General features: G+C 38.7%; 1 protein-coding gene across 1 annotated transcript; it reads left to right on the forward strand.

Annotated features, from left to right (window-relative positions):
- The first annotated feature begins 3502 nt into the window (after positions 1–3502).
- Positions 3503–10423, forward strand: LOC103968691 (uncharacterized protein At1g10890). The gene is made up of 6 exons (XM_009381987.3): positions 3503–3604; positions 3712–3764; positions 3867–4084; positions 6051–6266; positions 9363–9582; positions 9955–10423. Exons 3-6 carry the CDS (start codon positions 3972–3974, stop codon positions 10219–10221), a joined length of 816 nt encoding a protein of 271 aa, XP_009380262.2. The 5' UTR covers positions 3503–3604; positions 3712–3764; positions 3867–3971; the 3' UTR covers positions 10222–10423.
- Positions 10424–16897: the final 6474 nt, after the last annotated feature.

Here is a 16897-nt window from a genome sequence, read left to right on the forward strand (position 1 = left end):
CGCCTATGGGACACACTTATGGCAACGCGGCTGGCGTCCAACGAAAAGGCCGCGTAGGTGAGTCTGGTGATACGCAGAGGGGTAAGAAGGGAATTTTCCCCTATAAAATATTTGATAGTCTGACAGCAAATCTGAGATGTACGGCCGAGAATGATTTGATGATGGCAATAATAAAAATTTTGATTTTGATTTTTTTTTTCTTTGAAAAAAATATCCAAACAAGATTATTAAGCTATTTTACTGATTTATCTCTGGACAATTAAGTTACTATCTTTTAACCCAAAAACAATGACTTTTGGGCTATTGATCAATTAGAATTGAGATGGTTTCATTGATGAGATTTTTTTTTATTTTTGATAATATTGATAAATAAACTTTAGGGGAGACATCAAGTTTGGATGAATATTAATTAGACATCAAGTAGTCTATTTTCATAAAACTTGAATTACCCATTTTATTATGATAAAGATGGTCATGAATAATATTAAAATTATTTTATTATATTTTTAATATATATTATTTTATAACCCACATAGTGTCTTTGGTGTTTCGAGATATGATTAAATTTTAAAAAGCCTTTAAATACTTAAATTTTGATATTAAATATATTATAACTATAAGTTATAGGATAAATTTAAGATGTAAAAGTTTCGATCTAGTTTTCAAATTATAAAGTTTCATATAGAGCAAATTACATTCTTTTGTTTGTCAAATTAAAGATCAAGTTATAACAAATGTTGATTATACTCCAAAGATAATTATTATTGATATTAAAAAATTCATACAAGAGGACTTATCTTACATAGCATTGGAGATTACACTTAATAATATTGATAGTGCTTTGACCACTTATACACTAATATAATTTTATTTTTAAAGAAATTAAAACTATATGACTATGAGACTCATGTCTAAAGAATGTTTTCATCATAAAATTATTTTCAAATAATATTTTGGACTTTTGAAGTTTGCCTTGGAAGTCTCATCATAAATAATTAATAATTTAAAATTAATTTCGACAAGTATCATCTAAGATCAACTTATCAAAGCGAAGGAGAAAAGTCAATACTACGTCATTTTAAGATAGTTAAAGTAGATTTTGAGAATTTAATATTTTCATGCTATAGGGTATAGGAATGGTAATTTATATTTCTTTTTATGAAGATTATTATAAAGTTGATACGTATAATAATATATATAATGATAAAATATTTTCTACGAGAAGCAAAAAATATTAGATACAACAAGAATATGATCCTATTATATTACCTTCGAGAAGCATGGTGTAGGTTGATAGAAAAAAAGGGCAAAAAATGGTAAAAAAATGAATCAATATATAATGACAAAAATAAATGTATTCAAGGTGTCAGTAATGATATTTAGATTGGCATTTTGGTTGCAACAGCTCATTAAAAATTGAATTATAATTTTGAAGTGGCTTAGTGAAAACTAACTTTCAATGACTTATACATTTGAAATATAATTGCTTTCATTTGTTTAAACTATTCGATCAGACAATATTAATGTAAGTTATATTGAAATTGTAAGTTTTAGTAGATTCACTGTATTACAACACATGCACTATTTTATATATTGAAATAATACAATAAATTTGAGATTGATTTTTGGGGTTGAGTTCTCAAGCTCAAATTTTTATGGGATATTTTGGATCAATTTAGAAGCTCAAATATCAAAAAACATATCATGAATCTATAATATTTATGTGAAAATAAAAAAGTAGATAAAAATAAAAATGATACATAATTCACAATTTAAATAATTCATAAAAAATTAAAAATAGAAAACCAGTGATATGTGTCAGCTGCGTCTAATGCAAATTTTTTTAGAAAAAAAAAATCAAATCAATTAGAAAAGTCTGATACACTATTTTTTATATTTTGGACAAAAATAGTGCATTGCATATTAGAAAATATTTTCTCCCTTCCAAATTTTTACTAGGTGTTTTGTATCAATTTAGAACCTCAAATGTCAAGAAAAAAAGAAACATTTCATAGATTCATGATATTTATGTGAAAAATAAAAGAATGACCAAAAATAAAAAAAAGGACACATAATTCACAGGCTGAATAATTAATTAAATATCAAATAAATTTTTAAAAAAGAAAACCAGTCATATATGTCCATTTGGGTCTAATTAAATTACTTTCTAAAAAATTTGAAGTCACGTGGACTGATCATTTTAATTAAATAGGAATTATTTTCTTTGACCCTAATTTTTATCAGGTGTTTTGGACAAATTTGGAAGCTCAAATGTCAAAAAAACAATACATAGATTCATGATATTTATGTGAAAATAAAAAATATAACACACTATTCATAAGTTAAATATTTTATAAAAAATCAAATAAATTTCTAAAATAGAAAACTAATGACATATATCCATCTAAGTCAAATGCAAACATTTTCTTAAAAAAAAGACATTGGGACAATATGTTTACATAATAGAATACACATTACAAAAGTAGAATACACATTATAGAAATACTCTTTACATGGCCAAAACCTTAATAATCTTTAATAATTTCAAAGTATCAAAAATTTTTGGAGAATCATATTTTCTACAAAATTGAACATGTATACTGACATGACATTCTATATTGCATAGGAATTACAAAACCATATGTATAATTTTGACCAAATACATGCAACTCTTATGGAAACTAAAAAGTGAATTGTCCAAAAAAAGAATTCATCGTCCAAAATTGATATTGTAATTTGCAATATCAATGAAACAGGAAGTTGACGAGGTTGTGGAGTATAGTGCAGAAACAATGAAGATGAAATGTCATATAACATAAGTCTTGTCGATTAATAAATGTGAAATAATGAATTAAGATTTAAAGTGACCAAAGGGATTATAGATTTTAATTTAATGATTTAGACTTGGATAAATTAGCGTGTCAATTATCTCATTAGATCTTACTTATAATCTCTTACTTAAAAAGGTGCAATCTCTTAATCAACCGTATGGATCTTGATATTAACTCCTAATCCTAATTCAAAAATATATTTCGATTAAGTATGTGATTGAAACTTTGGACCATATATTTACCTTAAGTTTCGTGCTCAGTGTGATCCTGATGTCAATTCCTCACAAGCACCGAAAGAACTCCACGATTCAAATAACGGACCGTCCATTAAGATGCGTCTTCATTAAAAAATGTGCAGTATCTTGATCAACGGTGTACAAAAATATATAATTTAAATAAGTCATATAATTAAAATTCTGGGCCGTGCTTTAAAATCTGCGTTCCTTAAGAGACGTGCATCGCTTGATCTATGGTGTGGATCTTCGTGTCAAGTGCATCAACTAGGTTTGAGTATATCTATATATATATATATATATATATATATATACCCTTTTAATGACGCAACCAAAGTCAATGTTGAACTCGGTGACTCAGTCCGCATGGCGAGTGAACTCGGAGTCATCACCGTGCCGGACCCTATCCCAACTCATCGCATTATAAGTTTGTTTCTCCGCCCCACTTGTACCCTTATCGGACACCAACCCAATCGCCCTCCGGGAGAGCGGCGATCTCCCTCCACTCTGTTGCCCGTCATATCGCCTCGGCTTGCCGTGGTAATCCCTTCTCCACCCTACCCCGATCGCTTCTGTTTTCCCTCTTTCTCTCCTCTTTGATGTCCCCTTTTTTGGGACGCTGATGATGCCCTTCTTTCTTCGTTCAGGTCTTTTCTTCCGGTTATTAGACGAAATCTCGAGAGCCCGAGGCCTATTCTTGGTAAAAAGATATGTTTGTTTTGTTTTCTTTCATGCCAAGGGTTTAATCGTTCATTATCTCTTGTTTTTTTAATCTCTTGTTTTTGTCGCTTTGATCGTGTAGGAAATCTTGAGACGAGGAAGAGGACTTGTTTTCGTTGTTCGATTTGTTACAATTTGGATCTTTTCTTCGCTAGCTTGAGTGGTCGATCTTCTGGCCCGGTGAGAGATGCCTCGGACGGTCTCCCGGTCCCCTTCTTATAGGAGAAGACGGTCTCCTTCTCCTAGATACAGCAGCCGGAGAAGCAGAAGGGATCGCAGCCGCTCCCCTTATTCTTATAGGTGACGTCGCATGCTATTATGAGAAGCTAAGAAAATATTCACCTGGCCTTCTTGATTCCTGAGTTCTAATGTTTCTCGTTTCAAAGATCCCAGATTGTGAACTGCATCTATGTCTGCCTTACTGCTTCCTCATAGGAATACGTTGCGTTGTTAACGATCAGAGACTGAATTGATAAGAGCTTTTTATTTTCTCCTGCTGGAGCATCAACCAAAGAGTAATTCGATCTTATCTTGTTAAACACTTCTGGTGGCTAAAAGTGTTAGCTTGTTAAGGTTCTTTTCTAGGTGGATCAAGATTTATTTTAATGCTGTAGACAGATGCGGCTGTAACTTTCTTAGATTATAGCACTGGATGGTAAGTGAAATGAAGACATAGTTGAAGGATCGTCTATGATTACATTGTTGTTTTTGTAAACTTGTTTTTCATCTTTAGTGCTGCTGGTTTGGTTACTGTACTCATATGAGATGATGGAGATCTGAATATGACAAATGCACTCATATGATGAGATGACAGAAATCTGAATATGATGCATAATTTGGACCTATACTTGTTGATGACATGAGGATTTAGTTAATGACTATCTGAGACTGATTTCTGCTGGGTTCAGGTCAACTTTCTTTCTCTTGTGTGCTGATATTTTACACAAATTGTTGCTTTTTTTTACTTCATGGCCTTGTATAGCACCATGCGTTTTTTGAAATTTAGTCTGTTATATTGAATTTTGAAATACCATTTTTCTAAACAAGATACATCTATTTGCCTGCATTACGGTGGAGTCATTTCTCAGTTGTGACTGTTTCAGTATATATTTTGAAGAACTTTGCAAGAAAACACCTTGTCAAAAAATTAGAAACTATGCAAGTTGATGCGTATACCATTACATTGTGAATTAGCATACTATCTGCTCAGAATGGCGTTATGAATATGAGTCATTTTGATTTGTTTTGGAATTCCTGTGAATCAGCATTGAACTATCTAATCTCGCATTCAGAATTTGGCATGCAAAAAAATTTTGAGAGTCCCCTTTTTAGAATTTTCTCTTGTTATTTTCATCCCCATCACGAACAGTAGACCATCACCTATTGTATAATAAAAAAGACTTCTATTTTGTTTTTGAATAGAATAATACTGTCAATATTCTTGTAGCTGTCCTTTTTTGTTTAATCATTTGCCTCCTGATGAGGTTGGTTCATCAGCTTATAGACAGTTAAAATACTGAAATAGTGTTGGAAATAGTTGAGTATAAGGGGTAATGGAATCTATTGGCTACCCCTAGGCCATTAATGCAATCAATTGATGGTATATTCTTTAGAAAATAAGGCCGGAGCATAATAGCTATCAGTGGTTTTGCTGAAACTAATGCAACAGTTATTTTGAATCCAGATGGATACTGGATGATTATTTTAATATGTATTCTTGCTTCACTAAGAAAATGAGTACTTTCAAGTATGTTTTTTGTGAACTGGATATCTGTCAAATCTGCTGATAGATGCTGCTCAATAATATCACAAATTGATTTGAGCATTTGTAATCTATACTTATGTTGATATTCCTGTAGATGGTTGTAAACATTTGTAATCCAGGTGGATACTGTTGATGCTCAATAGTAAACATGATTTTGAGAATCTTTATAATTTTGTATGTATGCAAACTCTTAATCTCTATGATATTCAGTGGAAATTGAAATCTTGTTACATTTAATATTTGATGTTGTAGAACAGAAAAGGGAAAAGTATTGTATAAACAGCTAATGACTGTTCATTGTTATGTTGGTTGCCTGATTTGCATCTTTTGGGTATAAGTCAAGCGGTGAAGATTATTCCTAACAATATTTAAGGTAACTGCATGTGTTATATTTGAGTCCCAGTTGTTGGTAATATTGAATGAGTAAACTAAGTCTTTGCCTTCATAAATTTGTCTATATGGTATGAATGTCAGTGTCTGAAATTATTTTTAATCTTGAAGGAGGAAAAGTCGTTCTCCTTCTCCAAGATGGCGTAAAAGCCGTTCTCCGAGCCTTCGGAGACGTATTAGTCGTTCTCCATCGCCAAGGCGACACAAGAGACAAAGGAGTAGGAGCATGTCAACTTCGCCTGTAAACAAGTCTGAAAGCCCTAGTCTTGTGTCCATTGAGCAAAAAAATGCTCTTGAGAGACAAAGACAAGAAGAAGAAAAGAAACGGTAAAAACATAATCCTATACTTTGGTGAGCATTTTCATCTTAAGGCTTATGATACTTATTCTACATTCAAATTACTAGTGCATCTTCTTAATTTTACTAATACAAAACATGTGTGGGAAAAGTTACTTCATGAGATTGTAGCAGGCCCTCAATCTTCTCCATTCATATGCATTCTTCTTAATGCATGAAAAATTGAGATCACATACCAGAAATTGCTGCTTAAGCTTTGAAGGTTCATATATTTTAGGAGTTTACAAGAACAATATGGCATTTTTATTTAAAACTGAAGTTTCAATGCCGAAGATGAATTTCAGTAATTCTTGCCGGCAATGATCCTTCAACAGGATAAGACTTTCTAGCCTGGTTATTGTTATTGATTACCAACCAGTATGAAGGTTGTGGTTGAAACCTGATGTTCGTTATGACAGGTGATCTTGATTTTTGAGCTTTATATACCTCATTAGATTGTTCAAGATAATACCTCTTCAAGAGTTATTTCAAATATGTGATCTTGTGAAATTGCATTTAATTGTGTTCTTATTAGGTTATTGTGTTTAAATTAACAAACTGCACTTGTACCATTGAACCTCCTAATTACAGAAGACTTATCTATTAGAGATGATATAACTAAAGGATAGTTATCAAACCGGCCATCAACATGGCTAATCCTTGGGTCACTGGTCAGATCAATGATCAACTAACAATTAGTTCATTAGATAGTTTGTACTTCTTTATTTGGTTATCTTGTTATGCTTGAATTGGTTAAGGCTCTAAGGCATGCCTTCATCTTCCCGTGAAGGATGATTATGTTTCATAAGTTATTTTTATTCTTTTTCCTGATCTTAAACTTTCCATAAATTTTAGAATAGAACCTGCATATGTGTTTACATACCATGGTGCACTATCCAGCGACATGACTCTCTGAAATTGTGCATACTTCTTGTGTTTGCTGAAACTTTGGATATTGAAGCATGTAGCTCAATATGTTATTTTCTTTTTCCAAATTTACCTTACAAGAATTTAGTTTATCGACCACTGTGGATGTTTGAATGTTGCTTTTTGCATGATGCAAATTGTTTTGCTTTTCTTTCATTATTTTTTCATGTATATCTTCTCCATTTCGTTTAGTCTATTTATGTTCTCAAGTTCTTCATGTTTCTATTAATATGTAAAGATAGATTAATATGCTTTCTAACTTTTAACCAGCTGAGGATTTTGTGGAAGCTTGAATAAATAAGCCATTTGAAAGATATTAAGGAGGCTTAGCTAATTCTTTGTCAAGTAACTATTTTGCTATTTGAATTCTGCTGGAAGCTTTTGATCATTCATCTGATATTTGTAAATCATATGCTGATCTAACAATACTAGTATCTCTTTCTTCATAAAACCCAACACTTTGAGATATGCGGTTTTAGACTAAGGCACTTTGAGAAAGGTCAAGTAATTTGTATTGACAAAAGGGATGGATTTCCTGCAAGAAGTTCTCATATAAAAATTTCCAATTTCAAACACTTGGTTCATGCTAAAGTTTCTTGGTAAGTGAAAGCTAAGTTTATTTGAGGAAGTAACTGACAGTGCGATGTGAATTCTACACTCAAATGGAATGGATGTGTTGGGCTGGACCCTTATGTTTACTAATATTCCACAAGAAGTTTAGCTGCAGTGCAGAGATCTAAAATTTTCTTTTGGTTCATTATAGAGGTGACGTGTCCTTGGTGCATATAGCATGATTCTTCTTTTCTTTTACTTGATTTAGAATTACAATATTCTTAAACTATGTGAAAGCATTTGGTAAAAATAGAACTTTCGGTGATATCTACTTTGGGAAGTTTACTGAAGCTGTTCAGGTTTGCTTCACGGAGTGCAGAATCCTAAAAATGTCATGGTTACTTAACTTCTTTTTGCTCCATGGGTAGAACATTATTAGTGAAAATTTCTCTGGTACTTGGATATTCTTCTTCCTTTTTCAGATGCATATATAGTTGGTGGAAGTTCAATATTTTTCTTTACTGGAATGAGATCAGCAAGTTTTGGTGTCTTCTTGTTGTCATTTATGTTGATCCAATAGCTCCCTCCCTCTCACCTATCACCAAATTTTTAGGGATCATGATTAATGTCTGTTCAAACGAAATAACCGAAAGAATTGGAAGCTTGGTGTTCAGAAACATGAGAGGTTATCTTTGGATAAGGTTGCAGATCTACATCGAAGATTTTTTAAGTAAAAAATCTTCAGAGAGAGAGAGAGAGAGAGAGAGAGAGTTATGTTCATTATGACCCCTCCCACTCTCTCTTTTGGTTTTACAAATCCACCAAGAACTTCTCTATCATTTCACTGACCACGTGTTTGCACTATCAAGTTACACATTACCTGCAAACAAGAAAGATGATCTCGGTGAGGTTTGGTTTTTGGTCAAATATACATAATATAAAAATAAGAGTGACTGTTGAAAAAACAAATGCTTCATTCTCTGGCATTTAAATTTGAGTTGTGATGACACTTAAGATTTTGCCGAGATCTCAAGAGTTGGATAGTAAGATCTATTTACTGTTAGCTGCATGATGTTTTTCATTTGTTTATCATGTTTTAATAATAGGAAATAGTTCTCAGCATTTTTTGTAACGCAAGGAAGCAAATGGAACATCCCGTAGTCTTTGCTTTGCATTGACACAGAAATTTATGGTGCGAGGACTGTGCTTTAATGGAGAAATTGAAGTATTTAAGTGATTACTTTTGAACCTGCCACAGGTTACTTGACATTTTTCTCCACAGGCTTTTCTGAAGGGAGCTACTGGTATAGTTCCACTTGTTATGTTTGATGATGCAATTGGTGCCTGCTTTATCTAGTGTTCACCAGTATGAAAACTCATTTGTTTGGATCTGGATTCTTTAGAGGTATGCCTAAAAAGCACAATCTCATGTTTAATATGTCATGATGGATGAAAAGGATGGGTTAGTAAGTTACCACAAATGTTACTTATATGCTGTTTGCTTATCTATTTTAAGGCTCTTCTTCTGGCTTCTGAGAACATCTCTCAACTTCTGTTGTATTTTACTTAAGAACAGTTCTTTTTTTTTACATCTAATTTCACTAACAGGCGACAAAAGGAAGCAGAACTTAGAATTCTGGAAGAAGAAACTGCTCGAAGAATTGAAGAAGCCATAAGGAAGAAAGTCGAGGAGTCTTTGAACTCTGAGGAGATCAAGCTTGAAATACAAAGACGAATTGAAGAAGGTCATAAGAAACTACTTGATGAGGTTGCTGCCCAACTTGAAAAAGAAAAGGAAGCAGCTCTTATAGAGGCAAGGCAGAAAGCGGTATGGTTCCTATATAAGCGTACTTTGTTTGTGTGTTTTCCTTTTATTTCCATGCTTTACATAGAGATCACATCTTGTCCAATTTTGTGATTGAGCTCTCAGATGTTTATTGTCTGTCACTTTTGGCACCCAATGTGCAAATGTCAGCTGTACACAGGTTCCTGACTAAGTGCAGTCTGGTGGCATATGCACTCTTGTCAAATTGTTGTTCTTCACTGACTGGCCTGCCATGGAACTGAGTACTTTGCAATATGTGCTTTTGTTTTCATAGATGTACAAATTTTTGTGTTGATTATTGGATAAGTTGATTTTTGAGAAATGTTATTTTCTTTCCTCTACTTTTTCTGATGCCAGTTTGATCTGGGTTTGTAGGAACAAGAACGGAAGGAGAGGGAGGAGTTGGATAAGATGCTCGAGGAGAATCAAAGAAGAGTCGAGGAGTCTCAAAGAAGAGAAGCTTTAGAGCAGCAGCAAAAGGAGCTGGAGCGTTGTCTAGAGCTGGAACGTATGCAGAAAGAAAAGGAGGAAGCAATGCGAAGAAAGAAAATGTGGGAGGAAGAAGAAAAGGCTAATCAGATGAAGCTATTGGGAAAGAACAAATCTCGCCCTAAGTTGTCATTTGCTATAGGTTTGAAGTGAGAGACTCCCCAATTAGTTTGGCTTTTACATTCTAGATGAGTTGCGATGTTCTAGAACTGGTGTTTTCCGCACTGTTGCCAGTTAATTTACCTAGCGAGGGGGACTCTCTTACGTCCTGCCTTCACTCTATGAAGGAGGGATGGTATTGGTCTTGTGTATAAATCACGGACATCCAACTGCTTTTCACATCTTTTTCTTTGCCCGTGTTCTGCCTGCTTGTTGCATATGGTGAAAATGTTAGCTATGGGGTAAATTGGGCTATGGGGAAAATTGAAGTTTTATCATATAATTTCCAATAAAATGTATTTTTTTATTTATAAATATCATTGTAGTTTTTCTAATACCACCGTAACTTATAACATTAATATTTTAAAAAATACAATGTATTTATATACTTTTTGTGGTAAGTTGTAAGCATAAATAAGATAAAGAGGAAATCTCATGAGAGGATGAAGGAGAATTTCTTTTGAAGCCAAAAAGAAAATGATAGCTATTTTTATATTTTTAGTATATTTAAAATTATATTGATAATCATTAGTACACTATTTTTACTATTAACAATCTTTTTCTTATTGATAATCTTTTGTTAAAAATAATAAAATATTATTATATTATTTATAGCCCTAATATTATCGATTTTATTTTTTCCCCGCCAAACACCGACGCTCCCCCGTGCTCCTTGCCACGTGACACCTTGCTGGCCTTCCATGTCATCGTGCCGCGCTTCTCCAACCGGGGGCGCTCGCCGCCGCTCCAACAGGTACCTCATCGACAGCCTCAGGGGCCACGACAAGCTCTACTACGCCACCTTGGGGGATTGCAAGTACTCTTCTACCACTGCAAGAGGAGGATGAGGAGGAAGAAGAAGAATAGGAGGAGGAGGCGAAGGCGAAGGCAAGGTGACGTTGGAGGTTCGCCCTGGCGACGCTGTTTGGTTTCACACGGCTACGTTAACGGAGGGGACGTAGGCGTCGGCATCTTCGTTTAGGCCATCGGCTCCGGTGGTGATCAAGCTCCGCCACTCTTTTATGCGCTTCTTCCAAGAGGAAGTCGTGGTGCAGCCGCCCTCCCCCGACCGCTCCTACGTGTTCGATCTCGACGAATTCCTTCACCAAGAATCTCGCTGCCACGTCATCTCATTTACGACATAGACGCCTACGATGGGAATTTCTCCGCCGCTATGCGCATGGAGGCGGATCTCGTCACCTTCTTCAACTTCCCGGTGGAGATCGATTTTCGCTCGGGCAGAGGGATCGAGGTGGAGGTCGGCATAGTCTCCATCAGTAAATGGAGTGACGTGGAGGGCTCTTTGGATGACGGCCTCGGTGGGGGTGGAGACGCAGCGGCTGGTGATGAAGAAGAAGAACGGGAGGAGAGAGAAAAAAAAAAGAAGAGGAGGAAGAAGGAGAATAAGAGGAAGGTGAAGAAGAGGAGGAAGGAGAAAGGTGGGACAAGAAGAGGATCATCAATTTGTAAAGGGATAGTTTAGTAATATTAAATATTTTTGAAATAAAGTTCTAAATAATAATTTTATAAAGTTATATTTATTCTAAGGTAAATCTTTTTTAAAATCTTTTTTTTTCTTAATAGTAATTTTTATTTTCTAAAAGATAAGATTATCTATTACTTTCATCGCATCAACCATTATATTTGTATTGCTTTTGCCCATCGCCTTTATATGATCATCTTTTCTTTAAGATTGGCGGAGATATCAACACAATCATCATACTATTCTCGTCCTCATTCATTGCCTCCAATCCATCAAAGGCTCGATGCTAAGTATTGGTATGTATAAACATAAGACAACTAGTAATTCGTGAAGATTCTTATTAACGTGTTTTATCTCATCGAGATGGACGATAGTGACTGGAGGGATAGTCACCTTGTCGAGGATATTGATCGTAACAATAAGTCTATGGTTGAATAGATTGAGACCACGAGATCTATCTGCATCTATAACTTATCAATGAAAGCGCTAATATCGTCATGACATCAGTTGATCAATTCGATGACCTCAGAGAGAATGGTAATAACAAAAGAGGAGTTTCCGATAGAGATAAGGATGGCTAAATAAATCGAAGAGGTACGACGACCCGTGTTTAAGCTTAGAAATGATAAACATACATCATTCGTTGAATCTTTAAAGATGAGAGGGTCAGGATATGACCCTAGTGTAACGGACAAACTTCTAAACAAGATGTTGGATGTAATGCTTATGTCTGTCCGTTGTCTTTTGGCATGTTCATGCCTTGTACAGAATGTAAAGGGGCGGCCGAAGGCTTAATAGTCCCATTTTAGTTGGGTTGGTGGCCTCTTTAGGCTTGTAAATAAATGTTGTGTCATGTGGACACGTTCGAGAGCTTTTTGGTCTGTAATGGACCATTTTACCCTTTGTTGTGCCACTGTTCAGAGCTTGTAAAGTCTGTTTGTAATTTGCATTGTCTATGAAGTGTTTTTCGGACATGTTTGCTTGTGGATCCCGATTGAGGCGTTCTCTTTAACCCGTTCTCTCTTTTGTTGGTCCTAAGGGACAATGGGAGGCTTCGGGGAGGCTGACCTTTGCGGACGGACGCGCGAGGGTGCCGCACGCCTTAGGCAAAACCAGCTAAGGTCGTGATAGTGTGGTATCAGAGCGGGACAAGCACTCATAGAAACACTTGACATGCAAACGTGGGGGACCTAGCGGGGCTGCGTTGAGGGCAGTCAGCACACGCGCGACCGTTTGAGGGAAAACGGGCATGGAGATGTAGGGAAAAGAGTCGCTCAGAGGAGCGGGCATCTGAGATTGGCATTCAGAGGAATGGCCAACCCTTCGCGTAAGAGGCACCACGAGAACAGGCAAGCTTGGAAGAATTTGGAGCGCACAAAGGTTGGGATGGCTGAGTTTGAGCTACGGCTCAACGTTGACAACTTTACTTGATGGTGCTCAAGGCAAGCGAGGCGCTTGGCAAAGGACGAGACCATGCAAAGTGGAATGAGTTGCTCAGCGACCGAAAGAGTTGTGCAAAGCTCACAGAGGTGAGGGGAATTGCTAACTCGAAGAATTCGGTACTCATGCATGGGCTTGTATGCAGATGATGGATTGTTCGTGGCCATCCCAAGGCGGTCGAGACTCGGCGCCATGGAGCATTGAAACTTTCTCTTCGACATGCGAAGGATACGTCCGGAGGAGGCTGAAATGTGCAACGAGTTCAGCATGTTGCTAGGCCTTGAGGGGTGCAGCGGTGGCTGTATTGACGTGGAGGCGCAATCTAGTAAGTGCGTTTGCAAGAGGCAGAACAATGCACAGTTTGTTCAGCAGATCGGAGTAGTCCAAGGGGATGGTGGTCTCCGAAACGAAGAGAGATGTTGCTCCAACGGGACAGTTATCCAGGAGGGATAAGTCTCAGCTCTCCAGAGGGAGAATCATGTGAGACGGACTTCACATGTTGAGGAGGAGTACCTCACAAACAACAACTCCACGAAGCTCGATGGACTGAGCAAGCGGCGAGGAGTCGTCGCATGATCTCGCTTGAGAGAATGCATTGGTGGATGCATTGCGAGATCAAGTGGGGGAGCGACCCAAAGCAACTCAAATGGAGGCACACTTGGAGTCGATATGGAGATCGGACTCAAGGGAGGGCTGACCCGTGGAATGGTGGGCGCGAGGGCCACCATCGACTCAATGCAAAAACGAGGAGCGGAGCAACTTGGGTGTAACTTGGCGAAGTACCCAAGCCGCATGAAGGGAGCCAGCATAGAAGTTGGAACATGGAGCAGAGGCACAGCGCTTTCCCTAGATAGAGGTCAAGGACATGAACTCTTGCAGAGGCAGGAGTAGAATCATGCTGTTCCTTGGGTCCTTCATTCTGACAGAGCGGACTCATCTTGCATGGTGCCAAAGACGAAGGGAGCTTCGGGGCACATGCACCTTATCTCGGAGGAGCATTCGATGGAGGAACTAAGGCGACTCAATTTGCGGAGGCGAAGTTGGGTACAGAAGGCCTTAGCACGGGGCAAGAGGACGCAGAGGCGGGTACTCTTGAAGAATATGCCACAGTGTTGCCATTCAAGTTGCTATGAAGGAAGCAGTGTGCAGCGGAGATTGTGCTGGTAGGGGCAGAGGCCCAGGATCCAAGCAATGGTGCACAAATTACAGCGAAGTCGGTGGACTTCGGGAGCTACTAGGCGACGGACTGTCCTAGAGCGGTGCTTCATCTAGGTGTGACCCAAGAGTGGGTGGATGAAGGTCGATTGCCAAAGGAGCGAACAAAATCGAAGGTGGAGGAGACCCTGCGATGTATTGGCAGAGGCCACACATGGAGGGTTCACAATTCGAGTTTATTCCACAAGGATCGGAATGCAATGGAGATGTCACCAGGAGGCGACATGGTGCAGCGGATCGTGGTGGAACAGTTCGTGGCAATGCGACACACACGACATGTCCCGTGAGGGATGAGATCATATGGAGGTATGATCGGGAGCTACTGGGAGCTCCGCTTTGGTGAACAACACGACGGCAAGAAGGGCTATGGATTCAAGGAGTGAAGGCCATGGTACCGCAGAGGCGGGTCTTCCGGGCGTGCACCGAATTTTGCATCGGATGAAAACCTTGGTCATCAGCATATGGGGGCTGGGTTCCACCAAGGGAAAAGTTCGAATGCAAGTACCAGTGAGTCCCATGAGAGGGACTTGATCATGCAGAGGTATGATCGAAGCAGCTGGAGAGTTGGACTGCTCCAGAGCTCATATTCGCTTAAGGGAGCCCGACAAGTCAGAGGACAAGGTCGAGTAAGCGAACGTTGCTACCAAGGAAGCTAAGGAGAACAGAATCGGTGCAAACCCTACAATGTGATGGCAGAGGCCATGCATGGGAGTTGCAGTCTGTCTTTCCATCGACCAAACAGACTGCTTGGAGAACACAGAGGTGTTGAAGCAGGAGGTCGAAAGGGGCGAGGAAGCGACGATGAGTCCAGAGGGACTTAGCTACCCAAAATCAAGCATCAGTTAGAATGGAGGTGGACTCAGAGGAGTGCCACGGAGACATCTCTACTGATTGTGAAGGAAAGGGATACAGAGGCGAAGCGACGGATAGTAGGGCCATGGGCATGGCAGCGCCATGGTACCGCAGAGGCGAGACTTCCGTGCAAGTCATTGATCCCTTGCTCTCACGGAGGGAGAGCGCTTGGTCGTGAAAGGGGCCGAGGAGGTGGAGCATGCAGAGGCAATCTCCAAGTACCGAGACAAGGCTGAAGGGCAGAGGCCAAGAAACTTCGTAAGACCGGTGTCAACAAGTTTCTCATCAAGATAGCCGTAAGTGAAGGACTTCGGGTCATGCAAGAGTGCACGACCAAGGAACGAAGCAGACAGTACGTGGTGCTGTACCTTTGCTACTCAGTGGAGTAGGCGGCAGGGTTGATGGAGAAGACGGTACAATCCCAGAGGCGACCTCATCTATCAGAGAATTACTCCAAGTTGGGATGAAAACTTCCTGCATTCCAGAAGTTCAATGGCATTGAGAAGGTGAATCACAGTAGCTAACTCAACGCAAGGAGTGCAAACACTTCAAGTGCTTCAGAAGTGTGAGCAAAGAGCAGGCGAAGGCCAGTAACCAGCTCGATGCATGAAGTACAACCTCGAGGAGGCGGACGAAGTCAAGTAACCTTTGCCTTCTCAACTCTTAAGAGAATGGGCGAAACCGAGTACCCCAGTTCTCTTATCTATCCAGCAGAGGAGCTCTGCACAAGTTCAAAGACCCTTCGAAGATAATGGAAGACAATAGTTGTCAAAATCCTCACCAACGGTGATCAGTGCTACTGAGAGTAGATTGTCCGCTTCATTTCCCAACGAAATGCCAATCGAAAGCGGAAGTGATGCGAACCTACTTGGATGTGACAACTAACTGAAAGAAGAGTCAATGAGCAGATTTTGTGGAGGAAGGACCCAAAACTTCAGAAGTTTGCGAGGCGATGCTCGTTAAAGCTCCAACAAGCATCCACCCAGTTCAAGCAGCATGTGGAAATTTTGAGAAACTGGCGCAGTAAGAATGGTCTTTTCCTTCATTTGGTGGATCCGCAGGAATCAACGAGGATCAATACAACTCAGCCAACCCCACACCAGAGTCAGAGTCATTGGCGAGTTGAAGCAGCATGGCGGATCAAAGGTTCGACTACTCAGAAACAGCAGCGGAGAGCAGCTGGGAGCCAGGAGGCGCATTGCAGCTGGAACGGAAGATTGAAGACTCAGCAAAGGCGAAGAGTTGCAGTGTTCACAAAGGCTTCGACGAGGACGTCGAAGGGATAAGTGGGGGAGAATGTAACGGACAAACTTCTAAACAAGATGTTGGATGTAATGCTTATGTCTGTCCGTTGTCTTTTGGCATGTTCATGCCTTGTACAGAATGTAAAGGGGCGGCCGAAGGCTTAATAGTCCCATTTTAGTTGGGTTGGTGGCCTCTTTAGGCTTGTAAATAAAGGTTGTGTCATGTGGACACGTTCGAGAGCTTTTCGGTCTGTAATGGACCATTTTACCCTTTGTTGTGCCACTGTTCAGAGCTTGTAAAGTCTGTTTGTAATTTGCATTGTCTATGAAGTGTTTTTCGGACATGTTTGCTTGTGGATCCTGATTGAGGCGTTCTCTTTAACCCGTTCTCTCTTTTGTTGGTCCTAAGGGACAATGGGAGGCTTCGGGGAGGCTG

Source organism: Musa acuminata, chromosome BXJ1-10, assembly GCF_036884655.1.
Source record: "Musa acuminata AAA Group cultivar baxijiao chromosome BXJ1-10, Cavendish_Baxijiao_AAA, whole genome shotgun sequence".
NCBI lineage: Eukaryota > Viridiplantae > Streptophyta > Magnoliopsida > Zingiberales > Musaceae > Musa > Musa acuminata.

Coding starts and splice junctions, on each gene's coding strand:
- LOC103968691 (XM_009381987.3), top strand. CDS start 3,972: ATGCCTCGGACGGTCTCCCGGTCCCCTTCTTATAGGAGAAGACGGTCT. Junction 4,085..6,050: donor CGCTCCCCTTATTCTTATAG/GTGACGTCGCAT, acceptor TTAATCTTGAAG/GAGGAAAAGTCGTTCTCCTT. Junction 9,583..9,954: donor TAGAGGCAAGGCAGAAAGCG/GTATGGTTCCTA, acceptor CTGGGTTTGTAG/GAACAAGAACGGAAGGAGAG.